The sequence below is a fragment of the Ornithodoros turicata genome, chromosome 9 (genome assembly GCF_037126465.1).
Source record: "Ornithodoros turicata isolate Travis chromosome 9, ASM3712646v1, whole genome shotgun sequence".
Taxonomy (NCBI): domain Eukaryota; kingdom Metazoa; phylum Arthropoda; class Arachnida; order Ixodida; family Argasidae; genus Ornithodoros; species Ornithodoros turicata.
Window position 1 is genome coordinate 18,013,249 of NC_088209.1, and position 13,519 is coordinate 18,026,767.

General features: G+C 42.8%; 1 protein-coding gene across 2 annotated transcripts in view; it reads right to left on the reverse strand.

Moving 5' to 3' along the window:
• The window catches only part of LOC135368256 (ATP-binding cassette sub-family A member 2-like), a 57,180-nt gene that overhangs the window by 34,517 nt on the left and 9,144 nt on the right, over positions 1-13,519 (reverse strand). For both annotated transcript variants that reach the window (XM_064601419.1, XM_064601418.1), the window contains exons 8-20: positions 12,015-12,116; positions 10,196-10,297; positions 10,031-10,093; positions 9,563-9,736; positions 9,365-9,491; positions 7,877-7,998; positions 6,522-6,650; positions 5,663-5,939; positions 4,513-4,685; positions 4,307-4,410; positions 2,664-2,778; positions 2,038-2,228; positions 921-1,071 (exon numbers count right to left, since the gene is read on the reverse strand). In XM_064601419.1, coding sequence (XP_064457489.1) covers positions 921-1,071; positions 2,038-2,228; positions 2,664-2,778; positions 4,307-4,410; positions 4,513-4,685; positions 5,663-5,939; positions 6,522-6,650; positions 7,877-7,998; positions 9,365-9,491; positions 9,563-9,736; positions 10,031-10,093; positions 10,196-10,297; positions 12,015-12,116 — 1,830 coding nt within the window. The remainder of the gene's footprint in view (positions 1-920; positions 1,072-2,037; positions 2,229-2,663; positions 2,779-4,306; positions 4,411-4,512; positions 4,686-5,662; positions 5,940-6,521; positions 6,651-7,876; positions 7,999-9,364; positions 9,492-9,562; positions 9,737-10,030; positions 10,094-10,195; positions 10,298-12,014; positions 12,117-13,519) is intronic.

Below are 13,519 nucleotides of genomic sequence, written 5' to 3' on the forward strand. Positions count from 1 at the left end.
ATCATTGAAAGCAACGGCCATTGAATATGCGAGTAGCGCCGCCAAGCATTTGGTGTGTCAACTTGTCAGGGAGCACTAGACCCAATGCAGTTTGAGATGTTCACACGTCACACGCTTGGTGGCGCTAGGTGCATGTTCAATGCTAGTTCAATAGCCATTGGCTTCAATGATCATTGAAGACTGCCCATGTGACAGGGGTGTATGATTGAAGCAAGAATGTGAAAATGTGGAGTTATAATACCAAATACAACGCTGCTTTATTAATAACTGGTCTCTGAATCATTAGTAATTCCAGCCTGATCTGGGGGTGGACTCCTGGGGTGACCGAGAAATATGAGCCCACGTCTTGAACGAATTCAAGTTCCCGTGAAACGTTTTTCAACACAAACCAATGTGCCTACCAAACTGCAGCCTTCACGTTCCCTGACTTTTCCAGGTTTTCACTGAGTATTTCAAGCGAACTCCCTGACCAAAACACAAGGGAAGTCAGAGCCCGCTGCTATGTTTTCATAAAAATCCCTCAAAAAACAGGTCGCTTACTGAGTATTAGTGAGGCTGCTCTACTTTTCTGTCTCTGAGCTTGTTGTATTGGCGAACTGTTACTCCCAGCAACGTTGCTGTGGTGTAGCTTATCAACCCCTAATCGGCACTCGCGATTCGCTGCACACTCGATTCACAGCACTTGTCTGCAATTTTTCCCCCGACTTCAACTGCTTTTTTGTAACTTCCCTGACAACCCCCGACTTTTCCAATCACATCAAAATTCCCTGACAAATTCCGGTTTTCCAAGTTGGTAGACACCCTGTCAAACCTACCCCCGAAGCATGAAAATATGTTCCATGTGCAGTTACTTTTACGGTACACACAAAGAGAGAGGCACAAATGAATGAGCAGCCGATTCCAGCCACGGAGAAACTTACAGCCAGTGTCTTAAGCCATGCAGGAATGTTGTCATGGGCCGCCTCCTCTCGTACAGCAATATACATGTATGGTACGTAAGACAGAAAATAGATGATGCCCGCACACGCTGCTGCCAGTTTTGCTTTAGAGTACAGCACGCTCACTAAAAACCTGACAGATCAACAAGAACAGTATAAATGAAAGTGGCTATTTGTGGCTACACTCACTTGCGACACAAGTAATTTACTCCTCAAAGGCATGATCACAGTATGCACAATGCTCATCTGGATAGCAAGTTTCATTTGCGGAGGGATTGCAGCCACCATTGTGTGGATGCGTTCATGTTCATTTTTCTACTGGCAAGTCACAGATTTCATTTCAAGACAATAACATGTGTTTTTTAATTCTGTGCCAGTGCCATGAAGTAACTGTGTCTATGAGGTGGCGTACAGATGTGGACAGATGGAGCAACAGGAAGCAGCAGTGGACAGGGGGTTAATATGTGTCCTCAGTTCATGAGACGGTGTTGGTACATCTTCCTTTGCATTTAAGATGTTTAAGGCAACAGACCGACTAGCTGCCTTTTGTGTTTGCAAAAAAATGATGTACTGCTATGCCTCAAATACCTCAATAGTGGTGGAAATGGTTTGGAAATGTAGTTTAAGCCATGTTGAACTCAGCGAGTTCTCTTTCTTGTTCTTCATGCTTTTTAGTAGGCAATCAGAAATTACACGCTGAATGCCCCCAGTACCACATTACACATTATATTTATAGTGTATCTACCGAGCTTCACGAAAATCAAATACTTCGAAGGATGCAAACCCTTAAATTATTTATCCCATTAACCTCATTAATCCCTTAATTGCACATTGGTGCTCAACACCAATGTATAGTGAATTCAGGAAGGATGTGGCTGTTTCCACGAAAAAGTCAACTGCTGCTGGCACATACGTACTTGCCTTTATGCACGATCGCTACAAAAACATCACTATCTTTTGTTGTGTGACTTGGGACTGCACCGTGACAAGAGTGACTTAGGGCATTATGTCATGTAACAACTATGATCACATGTGTATGTTGTAAATGAGCATAGTAGTAACAACATTGTGAGAGGAAGGCAATCTCTGCACTACTTACGAAAATGTGATGTTGGCAATAACAAAGGTCTCCAAGACTAGAAAGAATATGAAAGGGTTGCTGTAGGTAAGCACTCGGCCACTCTTCAACAGAGCCGTGAGAATTGCTGCCGTTATCGTCATCTGTACGAAGCTGCTTATGAACCATGCCAGCCAATGAACAGCACTGTTGAGACCCATGGTTTTCATTACCTGGAAGAAGAAAGGGAGTTTCCAATGATCCCGTGCAGAGCTTTACAGACTATAGATAGGGCCTGACTTTTTAGGGTTAAACCCGTATCCACACGATATTTACCCCCCGAACGAAATCTGCAAAATTCGGGTTTAACCCGAATCTACCCGAAAACATCCGGGTCGTGTGGCACACTCATAAGCGTGCATTAAAATAAAGTTTGATAACATTGCTAAACATTAGTTCCATGTTAAGACAAATTTTTACTAAACCAAAAAAAATCACCCGAATACACCCGAATTCCTGACGACAGAATATGCCGTAACAGGATTTAACCCGAATACACCCGAATTTTCAAATGAAAAATATCACCCGATATTTACCCACCGAATTTGGCCAAAAATAAAACCCGAAAAAGTGAGGCCCTAACTATAGATATGTCCACTTTGACATACTTCTTTTAACCTCTTCTCTTTCTCGTAGACCACGTTTTGAACCAACATGGCCACGGAGTACACCCAGGAAATAGCCATGCAGAGGGGCATTACGTGTTCGATCATGAACAAGAACCTAGATGAAAAAAAAAGGAGTACATTGTGAATGTGGGCTGCCTTATAAGCTTGGTACAAGTGTGCAAAATAAAGGACTATACTGAGATGAACATTATGTATAGGACCTTGTGTTTTTGGGTTTTGTGTTTTTTGAAAATTTTGGGAATAAAATCCAGGTGCTGTTTCAGGAGCTGTGAAACAGGGTAAAGTCGGGCGACACAGTGTGGGAGAGTAGATTCCCGGGAAGAAAATAAAAAGTGTTTTTTGCAACTAATTATTCTCAAGCTTCATGAAGAAAGAACAATGACAAAAAAAAAAAAAACACGTGGAACAACAGTGCTGAGTGTTTGGCACTTTGCCAAGTTAATATATTCAGGTTTTACCCTAAGCGATGATGATGCAAATCGGGTGGTAAAAAAGGGCCTTACCTTACAGGTGTTACCCTAAAATACAAAGCCCTAAGTACGTAATACGTAACAGATTAGCCCATGTGTGTTTTGGGGTCTTATGGTTTCTGAAAATGTGGGGGGGGGGGAACCGGGTGTTATTTCAGGAACTGTGAAATGGGGTGAAATCGGGCGATATTGGGTGGAAAAGTAGGTTTCCGGGTGGAAAATAAAAAGACGAATGCTTCTCGCCTTCGAGATGAACAGCGGATGCGGAACATCCACGCTGTGCATAATGCAGTGCGTAGCACACTCCAGTATCCACATTAATTGCTGAATTGGCACATTGCCAAGTTAGTTTTCAGGGTTTTTTGGGTTTTACCTGATGTGACAATGCAAATCAGAAAAAACAGGCCTTTCTGGGTTTCACCCTAGAACACAAGAACCCAGTATCAGACTATGAGGGGCATTTTGATCCTCTAGTTCAATACTGACATGCAACTTTTAAATAGCTCATCCATGCTTTCGCGTTTGTTTCGTACCATACTGGCAACAACTTGGTGCCTTCAAAGCACTGTTGCTGCTTGGACTTTCATCTTGTTTTTTACATAGTCTGACAAAGTTGGTGTGGAAATGCCAAATCCTGCACAGTGACTGCTTAGAATTAGTCATTTTTCACTTTCCCAAGGGGGCCTTCTTTTTCATTACTATGGTTGAGCATCTATCATGTTTCTTTCAAGACAGTCTGCGGCAGGCAGATGCTGGCGCAAGCAAAGTCTGAAAAATCAAGCAATGGGATGTATGGAGTCTTTTTGTTTTTCTTATTTTGTCGTTGTTATACATTAACTCTATGGGATGAGTAACTATACTGCAACTAGCTTTCATTTCATTAAAAAAAGTTTGGTCAGTGGCAGTTTTCATAAAAGGAAAAAAAAAATTGTTTGTGCTTACACTATGGCAATGTGCACAGAAAAAAAAAAAGTTTTCGTTTTGTTTTGCAGCACACACGTCATTCATGTACAGGAAAAGAGTGTTCACAGCCAAATAAATATGGCAATGTGACAAACTGTTAGAGCAGCATTACAAAATGACTGCTTTAAAACTGCATAGTTTGCATGATTGGTGACGATGGAACAAAAGAAATAAACACACAACACATACTGGTCCTGAATGTAACACGGATAAGGAAATTGATGGATATAAGTTCCTGGTGCAGTAATATCTTGGCCTGTATAAACATTCACCATTGCTCTTTCCAGGATGTCCTGCAGGAAACAGGAGGAACAACAAATTTAGAACATGCCGCTTGTTTCCACAATGCATAGTAGTGAGCATCCAATATGGAATTAGAAATACAGCCAACCAACCTGGAGCCAGACAAATCCAAACTGGTAGTACTCGTATCCCCAGTTACGTGGACCAGGGAACCAGAAACGGCTTCTCATCAAGTTGGTGGTTGAAGTGAAAGAAGCATTCTGCCTGATAGTATACGTCATATGCCTCGGCATTGATCCATTCGGGGACATTCCAAACAACACACCTGTGTGTAATAAACAGAACAAAGTGGCCTCGAAAACGTTGCAAATGTTGGGCAGGTTTGAAGGAATGTAACTACACATGGGTCACTGATACTCTTCCCTAAACCAGAAATATCCCAGGTACATCCCACAAAGGTCGCACATGTCGCATATGTCCGCCACGTCTATGCGATGTTACCTGTACGTCCACAATGTGACTTTCAAAAATATCTTACTTTCTATATCCCTGGGACATCTGATAGAATCACATATTATCAGTACTCCTATTCGATTCAATTCAATTCAATTATTTTATATTCGTGGCTCATCGAGCTCAAGATGTTGCTGCTGAGCATGAAGCACATGACTTGTCAGTCCATAATGCAAAAATCCAGAATCTGGGACAGTCACTGTGCATCAAATACTGTCTGCCCTTGAGAAACTTTACAATGAGCTCATTTACTGAAGTTCCAAGTGTACCCCACTAGTGGGGTACGCTTTGTGTGGGCTACGTTTCACTTCAGTGAGCTACAGTTTCAGTGATTGTGGAAGTGGCAACATTTTCTTCATCCTTTCATTATTGATGCCTCCCTACATGTTCCTGTGATTATCAAAATGTGGTTGTATGTACTCTATGTTGTGTGCACTGCAGTAAACAGGGCTACTTCAAATCATTATTCGATTCTATATTCAAAGTCAAGTATTTGCAATATTCGTATTCGATTCATATTCAACATTGTTACTACAGTATTTCCACAGCTCTAATCAATAGAGCACCAGTCTTGTTCCATGGAGGCCAAGTTGAATCGCTGTTGAAAAATTGTTACTCATCTGCTTTTGTTTTGTTGACTGTATGTTTAATAAGAAAGGTGGTGCTGGTAAAAGTACCACCGTAGCAGCCGTCTATCTTTGTAGGGATTTTCCACTAAATAGCTCATGCACAACATACTGGTACCTCACAGTAAAAACGCTGAACCGGGATATGTTGCTTGCCACTTACTTGCGAGCACCGTGACATTATCAAAGTAGGCCCGGTTCTTAAAATAGGCCATGAGGTCCTCTTGCGTGCGAAACCCACGAAACATGTTCAGACTCAATCCTGACATGAGAGATATCCACGAGCAAGCAGCGTTGTCAATGACGTCGAGCCGATGCACAAATGCCTCTTTGTCTTCTATAACTGATGCACCACTCCCATCTCCAAAAGCGAATGTCTGCAGGGACTCACTCCGAGTCACTTCAAGTATGAGAGGGTAGCGACGAAGATTCTCTCGTATCTGGGGAGAGCGAAAGGAACAACGTGGTGCTTCAAAAGATGTCTTATGCCTAAGGTTTTTCGTTTTCAGGTTTTACGATTTTTCAAATTCGGGAGGGAAAAATTAGGTGCTATTTACACACAAGGACTCGGGGAGAAATCGGACACTATGATCTCTGATACGTCATCGGGGAATTTTCGGGTGAAACGAAAGGCGTACGAAACAAGCCACTGCTGTGACACTGGGACGAGAAACAAGAATCTTTATATTTCCACTCGGAACTGGGGCATTGAATGACCGCGGTGTTCAAACACTTGCCCGAGCTCCACAAATGCTCGCCTTTGGCTCCTGCAGGAGGGGATTATAAAAGGAGGACAAATAGGTTGTCACAAATAGCCCCCTTTCCTGATATTAAGATTCACTTTTCCCGACTGTTTATCTAGAACGACAAACTGAAGGACCACAATGATCTCGGGTGGATATTGGGTTTTACCCAAATTCTTGAAAACTTATTCGGGGGAAAACTACCGTGAAAAATCGTGTTTAACCCAAAAACGAAGAACCCTCTTTATGCCTTTACACAAAAAATCTGCGTCTCCTTACATGTCTTAGTATAGCCAGTGAGTGATCAGTTGTATTCCAAGCCAGATAGTCGCGAATGTCATGAGAGACGTTGAGCATCTTTTTGGAGTACCTGGTCACCATGTCAAGCAGCTCAAAGGTTTCATTGGCCTGTGAATGTACAGTACATGTCAAAAGTGAAGACACTGGTTGACAGTACAAACACAACCTGGTTATGATTGTAATGTTAAGGGGACTTTGCATGATTGTCACTTAGAGCAAAACCCCCCAAAAACCTTAAAACTAACTCTGTAATGTGACAATTCAGCCGTCAATATGGGCACTTCCGAATGCTAAGTGCTGCACGCTCAGCATCGTTGTCTTTTTTTGCAGCCTATCGTACAAATACCAATGCGGTGCATCACAATGAGAGTCTAACAATGCCTTAATGTCATGGACATTGTGTTTGTACAATATGCCACTCTCATTCTGCCACACCTGTACTGTGCCCAATTGTAACGTAGTGGGTAAATTTTACTGCCATCTTTTCCAAAGAGATCCTTCCCGAACGGGAGAGGGGGAAGGAGCACAGTGCCGCCTCATGCGTCGAAGATGAGCTTTAATTTTCGGAAACAAAACAAAAACAAATGTATCGGGTGACTCTATCGGAACTGGCCTTATCTTGGGTTGCATTTTCTGTTTCCTTTTAATCTTTTTCCAGGACGCGAGAGGCGATAGTGTGCTCTTTCTCCCTCTCACATTGGGGGTGAAAGAAAGATGCGTCTTCTAAGAAGTGCAATGAACAAAATAAAGAAAAAAATGGCGTTCCTTCACGAATTTTTTGCGGGCGATCTATCGAACAGATTTTTGTTCTGAAAACGGCTACGATACCAGGTGACCGAAAGGAACAGATGTTCACATTGAGACAACTTTGTAGCTTTTATAATTAAAAAGTTAATTAATGAAAGTTAATTAAGACATTGCCTTTGGACTTTGCTACTGCCCTGCTAGGTAGTGCCCTTTAGCATATGCTATACTGCAATGATTTCATCTTGGAAAAAGTGTTATATATATTTTTAAAAAATCTGTTCATGCTTAGCGTGGACACCCTGTATATTATACAATGTGTTTGAAAATGAAGAATTCATAAAAAGCTATTGATAAAGGTTTTATGTCCAGAGACAACCATGATCATGATCATGAGCGGTGCTGCAATTGGTTGGTCCATGGATTTTGCCTAGAGGAGCTCTTTATGAAGCACTTCAGCACATGTAATCTTCAAACATGCATAGGCAAAACAATCCTTAGGGCTGGTAAATTTATTACAGTGAGGTGCAAACCAAAAGTGAAGGACACAAAGTAACATTTTTGCGACAACACTTCATCTGAGTGCCTACCTTTTTTATGATGAGGTTGGCTGCAGTGTTGTTTGGGGTAAACAGAACTTTGGGGTTACTATACAGCACGTGTACCAGGATTCCGATTTGTTCTTTCTGGTACTCAGAAACACCAATGTCATCTGCACAGATTGTGGGAGAACAGATTGTCAGATTGTCCACAATGCAACACGAATATTCAATCAAACGTGAAAAACAGTCAAGGCAAAAATAATGGCATAGAGCAGTGGTTCCCAAACTTTGCTGCCCTGCAGTCCATCAGAATTATAAGATATCGCGTCGCAGAGTTAGCTGAAGTTGGTGCAGCTTCGTTTTATTCTTACGTTGGATGAAAGTATCGAAGATACATATGTTGTCGCGGTCAAGCCTGTCCGTGCTCGGTACAACATGCATCTAGAAATAATAATTTGTGTGTTTACTCCGCGAGACAACTGTGTCAGCATACCTCTGCAAGCAGGCGTTTTCTATGATGAACCTTAATAAGTCAAAGTTACGCTCACAACAAACAAACAAACAAACACCTCAACACAGTCCTCAATATTGTAGTTGCGCAATCACTTTCACACGATGCTGACGAAATAGTTAAAAACAAGAGGTTCCCAGTTTCCTCTTGACATAGCAAATAAAAAAGATTGCTCACCCTGTGATTGAGCAACACTAAGAAATATGTTTTATGTCATTTTAAGTCCCGTGTTGTGTCATTTATAACAAAAACAGGCTACCCCACAGCCGTGGTATGTGGCCCGCGTAGTTCCTCCGTGGCTCAATGCAACACGCGGACACGAATGAGTTTGGCACCCCTGGTATATAGGGGAACAGGGCTCGCTTGCATGAACGTTGAGGAAATTCCTCAGTGCTGTCCTCAGTAGATTTGGCAGTGTTCTTGCACTGTGCATGCCTGAAGCACAACCAAAGTTAGTGAGGACACCGCTGAGGAATTCCATCAATGCTTGTCAAAGCAGACCCTGACTCTTTCAAGTTTGATCTCTACCAGGATCAGTACTGGGCAATAATGCTGCTTTTGAGAATTACAATGGGTAGAAGGTTGGGTGCAACTGAGAGCATTGTCTGAAAATGCTCTAGGACATCTTGAGCAAAAGCCAAAGCAAAGAAAACATGGCTTACTTTCTACTGCTACAGGAATATTTTTTGTGACGAAAAGTGAAAAAAAAAAAAAAAAAAAATTGTCCACATGGTCTCACCTCTCTCTCTCTCTGGTGATGCAGGGATTGGGTAATACAATGTGAAAATACACAGTGACATTCTAAGTCGTCTGAACCTCCTTCAGCACATTGTAAGTATGCATGATCTAAGTATGACATGTTGCTTCAATTTTAGAATTTATATAAAAATATATATGGAGAAAAAAATATGTGGGGTGCATAAAAGGCATTGCTTGCCTACCCACATTTTCCGTAAATCTGCGTTACATGTTTTGTATTATGTGCGACAGATTTTTGACAGAACAAAGATTGAGAGCAAACCAACCAAGATTGAGATTCCCGTCGTCTGCCGATATTGACTCTGTAGAAGCCTTGCTCACTTTTCCACAGATCATGCGCTGCATCCCAAGCCATATCCGCAGAAGACCATACTGAGGCTTTGTCTTTTTGACCTGCGCAGTGAAGATACCTTCACGTGTGCCCGGCAGCTTTTATCAGAGAAATGTAAGAGAAGGAATGTTACCTTGTTCAGCACATTTTGTTTGCTGCTTACATGAGATCGGGCTTCGCTCGTTGTGTCATTTAGTGACGCCTCTACGTCTGTGTCATTCGAATTGTGACATGCATCTTGAGGAAGATCGGAGGCCAGCTCCGAAATCTCACGTACCGAAGTTTCAAACAAGTTGAACCTGTGCAACTGAAAAAATAGGCGAAGCACTCGCAACATTGCCTTCATTTTGGTACTCGAACGCAGAGCAATAACAGACAGGGCCACAAAGGGACCAGAGCCCACTTGTTGAGGAACGTTGAGGAAATTCCCCGGTGGTGTCCTCAGTAGCTCTTGCAGTGCTCTACAGAACAGCAGCACGGATGACGGTACTACTGAAAGTACCCCAAATTACTACCGAAAGTCCTGAGGACAGCACTGAGGAACCTACGCAATATCCATGGAAACAGGTACAGTTCAGGGGAAAGCTCATAAAACACTCACATCATCAGCTAGCTTTCTCACGTGTTCACGTCCTGCAGAGAGGTTCCATTGATCCAGTGCCAGCTAAAGATCATTGTGATAGAAGTACAGGACCATTAGTTTCTGACACTGGGGTGTTTCATCGTCAGGGGTGACACTATTCCAGCAAAACTGTGCCATACTTACAGTTTCTGCTACTCTTGCGTTGTCCACTTGACTTATAAGTGCAGATGAAAGAATGTCCATCTGTTGATCAGTTAAATTACACAACCGATCATGGAGTTGGGCCTGAAAGACATTCCAAAGGTCATAAGGGTGCTGGATGTGTTCAAGGTGTCGCAGTAAAATGCAGAAATAGGTGCATTACATTGAAGTGACAAATTCAAGCATGAATTTGGAACATAATTATATCCACACAAAGTGACCAGATATGCTACCTTCAACAAATGGTTATTTTTGACACCACTTACTGTATGGGACAGACCCAGATAAGTGACTTTCTACATCCTTTGCACTCTCGCACCCTTCTCCTTGCTCAATAAAGGTACGGTTAGAGTCAACCTGTCTGGATTAGCATAATTCTGAACCCGCTCCATTCGATACTTTTTAGGGGTGTGCGAATCTGAATATTTTAAGTCGAATCGAATCGAATGGGGGAAAAAAATTGCGAATACCAAATCGAATATCGAATATTCGTGCAAAATTTACAATATGCGACTTTCGCACTAAAAGTTTCCATTTTGTAGCCCATGGCTTTAGTGTAATTTTCCTGGCATTAACTGTCACAAGAGAGACATGCAATTCTTCTGCTTAAAGCCCCTACTCATTAATTTTACATGAGAGTGCTTCCTGCTTTTCAGGTGAGCCTACACATACTGGAGTACTGGAGTGGTTACATTCATTTCAAAATTTTATGTTAGGCAGTAGCAGTAATTGGCATCCTGCCTCAGCTTTGCCATGAACACCTTTTAGTTTCTTTGCACTCATCCTAGGAAGTTGCACTACTTAAAATTCTAGATGTAAAGAACATCTTTAAGACACCTTCTTGTTCGTGGGCTGCAGTCATTATTCGAGAGTCCTAACTTTTTAAAGGCAACCTCACAGACATCAAGTCAAAGTCCCTCGTCGGCACCGCTAAACAGCATGTGGGAGGGGCGCCGCCCCTACCACAGACAATGTCTACAAAACTAATTTTAGATATCGTTATCTTAAGCTAAACACCGTCCCTCCTGTGTTGATCCTAAAGAAGTGACAGGGCGCTGACAAGCTGGTGCAAGATGGGAGAGGCGGTACCCGAGACGGGGAGGGAGAGGGACAACACAACAAGAATTCTAGAACACATTTCCATGAATGCAGAGGCTGTAAGCCGGTTTTCCCCCCGAGACCCAAGTTTTGTGCAAAGAAAAGAACACTTGGCGTAGGTTGCTCAGGGAGACCTGTGAAATTAGTACACGTGGCAACTGCGTAAGCAAGCCTTCCCTCCTTCCTCCTCTCCGGAGGTTTTTGAATATATAGAGCTTTGGTAAATAAAAATTTTTGCTGTGTTCGAGAATTCTTGTTGTGTCGTCCCTCTCCCTCCCCGTCTCGGGTACCGGCTCTCTGATGTGTTGATCCTGTAGCAAGGGCAATTTTGTAAAGCAGGCTTCGCCTCACGCACGGAAGCATCAGGTGAAGCCCACTTTCGGGTTGTGTCGTTCATATTTGTGGAATAGTCGAATATTGGATATTCAAGCGTTTGGTATTCGATTCGAATTCGAGAATTCGAATATTCACACAACCCTAATACTTTTTTATCCATGCAACTTCGAATTAGCGACACTTTAGCCACCCCAATAAAGCTGTCGAGAAAAGCTAAGCAACAAAAAGGTATCACGATCCTCTTCAGTGAAAATTAAGTTGCGGAACTGCAGCAAATCCCCTACTTTAACCACATTGCTGAATCAACCAAGTTTGAGTTCACAAAGTTTTACTCTACATACGGTACGGCACACTAAAAACAGTTTACCTTGTTCTCTTCGGTAAAAGATGCATTTATAACTATGATGGTGGGCATCTCATTTGACTGGCATAATGACATCCTCAGCACTTCCGGAGAAAGTAGCAATGCCTGCAAGAAGATATACGAGGCAATGAGATATGTAGAGTGACTAAAGTCTAAATGTGAAAGTCATGCTAGATGTACACAGTATTTAAAAGGTTTAAAGGGGCAGCGATGTAAGCTGCAGAGGATGCATGAACAACTAAGATCAACACAACATTAGCCCTGGCAAACACCCAAGCAATCCTTTCCTTTCTTTTTCTTAATAAACATATCCCCCCCCCCCCCCCCAAGCAATTATTTGAAAGGAACAGGATCCATCCGTTCCATCGTTCATGATTTAAGCAGTGTATGTGAAGGCACAACGTTGAGCGCTCGCGCGACAGCAGAAAGCTATGATGCTTTTCGCATCTTCCGCTTCTGGGGGAACAATGTCGCTCGTGTGAACACACGGATAGACTGATATTTTCCTTGTTCTTCTTCACATTACTAGCTAAGTGCTTGAGTATTGCATAAGTGGTTAGAGGGTAGGGGAGGTGTTTTGCAGGACATTTAAATTTGCAACGCAGGCCCACTGCCATTTAACCATGAAGCTCTTCTGCATTGAAGTGCTGGAAATGCCTAATTGTAGCTAGGCCAGCTTAGGTTAGGTTAGGTTAGGTTAGGTTAGGTTAGGTCAGATGAAAAATTTGTATTTTAGTCTGCTTACAAGGTGTGGTAAAATAGCGTGAGGGCTACATTAAACTGTGCATAACGAGTCGCTCTGACTTCATGGAAACAGACTTGTTGCTAATTCCAATTATACAGTAGAATCTCGTTAATTCAAAATCGCTTAATTTTGTCCGGGTCCAGTCCAAGCCACATGTATTCCAATAGGGAGAAACTCTCAGTAACTCAGACGGACGAGCGTATACTCCGGATAATGCTAACCAATGGAGCTTGTGTAGCGTATCAGAACGGGCCACGGCGCTCCATATCTCCCTGGTTATTGACCTTCCATACGGCGCATGTGTTCATTTTCCCCATTTTGTTCTATTTGGGGATGCTTTGACCTTGTACGACAGCAGCAAGGCGCTTACGCGCACGCTTGTGTTTCTCCGCCCCCCCTCCTATCTCTCTCCCTTCCTGTTGAAGCCGTGAAGGGTGGAGGTGCGTTCACATGCTGTCACTTGCTTTTATGACTCCGTGACTGTCAATATCTTTCTACAACCCGTTCACTGCCATCGTTTATTTCCCTAACTGGCACCATGTCCTGCGTAGACGGCAGCCTAAAGACTGGGCTCTTGACTGACACGGACATCATCGACGCTACATGTGCCAGCCGAACTTCACCAGATAACTGCGTGGACTGTACCGACGAAGATTAGGACGACCCAAGCCACGAACCAGTACCCCTACCAAGTGCATCAGTGTAGCATCGGCGCTCAATATGACAGTGCACACTATTCTTCTTCTGAGGAAAATGCGGACGC